Raw genomic sequence first — 6,172 nt, forward strand, 5'->3', positions numbered from 1 at the left:
AAATGCAGGATTTCTACACAAACGTATGTTGTTCACCTTATTAACAAAAGCCACATAAATATTATGCTATTCATGTTCTTTCTTGTTGAATTTGTTTTGAACATTCAAAAATTCCTTTGTGTATGTAGTCTACTGGTGGAGAAGTGCTCCAAGTCTCGGAGATATTGGCGCAATTTCGTTCTCGGCAAAAACCTTCTGATTGTTGTAATCCCATATACCAGGCATTCGAAATGGAAGTCTTGTACTATAGGTCCTAAATATCTAAATATTTTAACAAGCTTTTTGTGCTAAACAGAATCCTCACAGCGATACGGTCTCTTGCGTCAAACATATGTCTAACTTTCTGGAACCTGAAAGTTGATTTAAACTTATAATTTACTTATCCTTCTTTCTGTTTCACTTGATAAAATAACAGCCTTTCAGAAATTCACGTCCAACTTGCCCTTCAATGACATAATATTAATGTTATGCATTTTTTTAAAATATGCACATCATATTAATTGAGAAAAACTCTAATTAATTCCATGCTTTTTCTCTTGTCAGATTTCAAACTCTTTAAAAGTATCCGTTTTACGATATTTCTGACAATTTTAATTTAACACATTATTACGATTAGAAATTTTTCAAAAATATTTATTAGTACATTTCAATTCTAACTTATATTTAAAACATATATATAGCAGATTCTTATGAAATCGGCGTTTCTGATTAGTTGAATAACTTCAGGTTGATCGCGGGTTGCTGTCAGTCTGAAAACATAAGCTGAAAAATTGTTAAATCCTTTGGTTTCATATTTCTCTTCCTGAATTGTTTTAGATTCGTCTGCGTGGTGATGTTCTAAAAGTATTTCATATGCACTCTGTTGATGAGAAAATGTGAAGTTATTTTTCAATGAATTATAGTAAGGTGCTCCTTTCAACCGGAAAACGCATTTCAAAAACTTGCTGATGATGGTAAAATTAAGCAGACGAATTAAATATTACTCAACACAAGGAATGTGTAATGTAAATACAGAATCGATATGATTTTTTTTTTAAGTTTAATTTTTAGTTTTCGCTCAATTTCTCGGAGAAATATATTTATTTATTTTTTTTTTTTTTTGCACAAAAGTATATTTTCATCCTGACGTTATATTACTGTAGTATGTCGTCATGAATGCACGTCTGCATGAAAACTTGCTTTTTATTGATGTATGACAATGTTAATGCAAATATTGTTATAGTTTACCGATGAAATAAAGAGAGAAATTTTTTCTCGTAATAAGCTCAAACAGTGCGAAAAATTTGCAACAAATCTACGTTTTTGAAGGTCCATAAAGTTCTTATACAAATGCCACACATTTCTTAATAAAGTCTGCATCGGAAAACTTGTATAATAAAATTTTAACATAGAAGATAATTCAGTAAATATATCAACTCAAAACAATATGTGCACTATTTTACAAACGTTATAGGTGTCAATAATTTGTATATGCAAGCTGCATGGCCCAGTCTGACGTTTCATTTCATTTATATAACAAAAAATATTGATTTTTAAATTATATCATGTCTAAGGACGCCACTCATCTTTTTTTAATTCCACAGTGCCAATAATTGTGTGCATAGACCAAAATTTTTATTAAATTCAAAGCAATACACGATAATTTTAGGGAGACATCTCGTATGCTCAGATGGACGCCACAAAGAATAGTCCGACTGCGCTAGATTTATGACATCATAATTAGAAATATCCTATTTTCGACACACAATAGTGGTTTTTCCACTTCTTTTTCAACTGCGGTATATTCGAAATTGTGCACTCCTTTCAAAAAGCGTATATACCTATTTTAAATTAATGACCTAAATGTATTCTTATAATTACAAGTTGCTAGAATATATGTTTTGTCGCTGACGTCGTTTCAACCATATTAGAACATAATTTTATGATGAGAGGTTCCGTTCGGATGGCCGATGTGGCTTAATTTTCTGTCCATTTTTAAAGCATATTTCTTGCCGTTTTCACCTAATATATTTACTATCTGTATAGTATGCGATACTAAAGATATCAGAAATTCTAATTTGTTTCCTCTCTTCATAGTATTGTAAAAGAGTCAGAGGACTATAAGCATGTCTTTAAGGCTGAAAAAACAGAGGATGATTTTCGGCGGCAGTTGTCGTCCGAGCAAATTCGGAAGAGAAAAGTAAGCCTGGCGACGTTTCCAACATAAGCAGACCACATTCGAGACCAAAGAAACGTAAAACAACAGGGGCCCATTTTACAAAAGAATTGACGATTAAGACCAAAAACTTTAATTAGATTGTTAAATTTTGTAAAAGTTAGATTTCTGTTCAAAATTGTTATATTAAACGTTTTTTAAATCATTTTAAAAAGATTTTTAATATTTTTGGAATCATTGTAAGAAGAGTAGTATGAGCAGAATTTTCTTCTTAGTTGTAAGGCCTTCTGTAAACGGGCCCCAGGTTCTCTGATGATTCTAGTTCCAGCTCATCCATTTCTGGTTCCTCTCGCTCCTCCTCAAGCTCTGGTTCTGAGTGAAATTCTTTCAAATCGCTTGTAATCTGGGACCGAGTAAAGTATTTTAATGTAAAACTTCGATCTAACTATACTCACGGAGAGCATGATCAGAATTATTTAGATATTATACTTTGAATTCTTAGAAAGCTTCCATCTGCAGTTTTCCAGTAGAAAGGTTCTTGAGAAGACAACACAGGACAACTGTTGATCAGGAAGAAGTTTTTTCATTCATGTTAGCTGAAATTTAAAAAAAAATACACATGTTTTTCCTATATATTTCGATAGTCTTTATCGTTATATTCTGAAAATATTGACATGGAAATAAGATTCAAATTGTCAATTTTATTCTGTACGATAATTTTACCTTTGATTTCATAAATGAGCGAAAATCATTATATAATATTAAACATAGGAACATTGTACCTCAGGTTCATCATCTGAAATTACATAAATAACATAACATTTATATCTATTGGATATTACATATTAAAACAATTACACATCTTCATGAGTAAGTGCGTTAATTCTAAACATTGTAGCTTCATGAATCTTGTGATATTGTTTTTGTTGTAACGAAGATTGATAACATTCCAGTGCTCCCAAATAATCCCCACAGATCTGTCGACAGATACCTAGTATTTGCCACGAAATATCTCTGGATTCAGTAGGTACATTATCGCTGTCATAGAGCAGCAGAGTGTGTAGATCCTGTAGAGATTGTTGTGACCTGACTGTGTCACGCAGTTTGTGGTGATTCAGTGTAAACAACATGCGTAACATCACTAGAGGCGGTATAATTAATACTGGCATGTTATTCTTTTCACTCATCCGCTGTTCCAACTCTAGTTCTCTAATGTAAATATGCTTATAGAACAAGGTAATATCTTTTATTACAACTGTCTTTAATTTTTTACCCAAAGGCATCTCAGTCATGCACTGTCTGTCCAGAAATGCATAATGATTATACATTATACCGGTATTTGACTGTGACAATCTCTCCTGTTCTTCCTGCAAATAATGTAGGGAGTGTTCATATCTACAATCTCCGTACAAGTACATAGCAAGAAACAGAATGTCTGACACACAACCAAACCTGCACGATAATTTAAGAAAAAAAGTAACTTTATTCACTTTGTAATAATCCTTATTGCGATATACATGTATGTGCGAATGGATACTTTTCTGGATAAGAAAGACAGTGTTCCGTAAATCACCTGAGGTCAGAAACTGTAATGTCAATATCTGATATGGTGTTAAGTTTCTACGAAGGATTGGCTTTATATGCGTCATGTGAAATAAGAGCTCCTTAATACATAGAAATCTCGAATCTAACATTTTTAATTCCTTTAAAAACTTTAATTCAAACATTATGCTTTTTTTGAAGCTGCTTTCGTCTGTACAGACCCTCAATGTTTTGTATAAAACAACCTCAATGAGGTAAGGTCTCAAAGTTTTACTCAATAGTAAACATGATATACCCTTACGATACAAATCATACAAATGACTGAAGGTTAAAGCTTGTACAGAACCTGTGACTTTCACTCTAAACATGTTGTTTTCTGGAATAAAAAAATTTGGACATTCTCCAATATGTACCCAGTGTATTAGTAATTTAAAGCATTCCCAGAAGCAAGACAATAAATTATCGGGTGACCAAGTCAAGGAATTTCTATTCTGAATTAACCAAAAGATACATGTTTTTATGAAATATGAACATAGAATAGGAGTATTATTTTTAAAATTTATAACTTCTTTAAGAAAAATTTTAAAGAGACCATAACACAAAAACTGACAGTGATTCATTGAATACACAAGTTTTTGTTCGGCTTTCGAAAATGAGATTCTCCATTCCATTGTATCATCTGGTGTGCTGCCGATAGGAACAACGTGGAATCCTGCTCTTAATATATCTGATATGACTACCTCAGACAGCCAACCTTGTTGTCGACATCTTTGTATCCATGGCAGTGCTTTTGTCGGCCAGTGTTGTGACTGTACACAGAATGCAACGTCTGCTTCCTTATCTACAGCAACGTATGTAGCGCAAGGCCCATGATTGAAAGAAGAGGCATAAAAGACATTACTGGATCTAAGATGTTGCAAATGTTTATCGCGAAATAATGTACTAGAAATATAAAATTCGTCATTCATCAACACACAGGAGAAATTAACTATAGGATCATTTGATGGACTAATTAATTCAAGTCTGGTAAACCCCGGTGGTCGATCATCGCATTCCATGAAAATCACAGTGTGTTGTGGAATACGGTAGAGACTGATCTGAGAGAGATCACATATCACCTTGTGACCTGGAGGCCAACACATCCAATCTTCATCTGAAGTTCTCAGTCTGAATCCCTCACGTCTACTCCCACTCCTCATTTGCTCAAATCCCCTCATTATATTCACAGGTCTACGTACCTCCTCCTCAATGTCCATAACTTCTCTTCTGATTCTCACTTCTGTAGGGCTCCCTATCTCATGACACAGTCCCACATAGACTGCATCTGAAAGTCGCGGAATGTGATCCATATTTCCCAGATATTATTGAGAATTAAGTAGCATAAATCTGTAAAAGAAAGTGATGCGTTATTTATTCCACAATGAAAATGTTTGAAGACCAACGATGTAATATTTCTTTAAAATTTATCAAGTTCTTATGTGTAATGGAGAAGCATGTAAATGTTCACAAAATATTGTTGAAAGACAATTGGAATGATAATAATTTATCATGGTACCAGAAAACTTTGACGGACTTAAATCTTCCCCGAAATTATAGGATACTTTTTTCTGATCCATACAAACAATTATTAGAGTGTTAAGGAAAATGAAATTATGTACCTGTTTTATTTAATATAGGTGCAAAACATTAAATTATTATAGCTTAAAATTTTTATAGAATATTTAGGATAGTTTTGTGAATCATGAAATTCACAGCTCAAGTTTTTTAACAGTAGGGCTACATATCAATGACCGCACTCCCTTGAGTTTTATTTGTTTTTCTATGCAGTGGCATGTTTTATTACACGGAATCTACGAAAATGTGTTAAAAAATAAACACATATCAAGAAAAAAACTTTAGACAATAGGCATTACCATTATACATGTTATATACAATTAAAAAAAAAGTATCAAATAACATTTCAGTTAACAAGCTTAAAATGCGTATACTGCCTAATTAACTTTAGCATAACGGGCGAAGCCCGTTATGCAAATTATCCCATGTTTCCCACTATTGTTGATGTCCTCGCATACTCTCAAAACTAGACAGTGATTCCTTAAACCACTTCTTTTCATAGTGTTTATTAAGTCTTTCAACCTTTCTGCGGAAAGACTTATTGCTTTTCTTCTGTAAATTTCTATTATTTTTCTTCCGCTGATTTTTTGTTTCGACATTTATAGAAGGGACTTTTTGTTCATCGTAAAGGTCATTAAAAGTAAGAAACAGATTTGACCAACGCATATGAACTATGACCCCTTTCGAAGTTATTGCTTCTTTAGCAAAAATTGCTTGTTATCGCTACTCCTCCGAAACCATAAACCATAGAGGTACGCGTGCTTCACCAATGTCTTCGACTAATTTAGTCGGTTCTCCAAATTGGGAAGTACGAAAGAATTCCTAAACTCCTTCGAGTAGTTATTGCCCCTAAAAGTTTTA

At 33.0% G+C, this 6,172-nt stretch overlaps 1 protein-coding gene across 1 annotated transcript; it reads right to left on the bottom strand.

The window, feature by feature from the left end:
- Positions 1 to 2,426: 2,426 nt before the first annotated feature.
- On the bottom strand, positions 2,427 to 5,046 carry LOC134263859 (uncharacterized). The gene is made up of 4 exons (XM_062746225.1): positions 4,013 to 5,046; positions 3,147 to 3,607; positions 2,938 to 2,951; positions 2,427 to 2,558 (listed from the first exon to the last, which is right to left on the bottom strand). The coding sequence occupies exons 1-4, from the start codon at positions 5,044 to 5,046 to the stop codon at positions 2,427 to 2,429; spliced, it is 1,641 nt and encodes a 546-aa protein (XP_062602209.1).
- Positions 5,047 to 6,172: the final 1,126 nt, after the last annotated feature.

The sequence above is a fragment of the Saccostrea cucullata genome, unplaced genomic scaffold (assembly GCF_032062105.1).
Source record: "Saccostrea cucullata isolate Sc308-1 unplaced genomic scaffold, CSIRO_AGI_Scuc_v1 ctg10248, whole genome shotgun sequence".
Classification (NCBI taxonomy): Eukaryota; Metazoa; Mollusca; class Bivalvia; order Ostreida; family Ostreidae; genus Saccostrea; species Saccostrea cuccullata.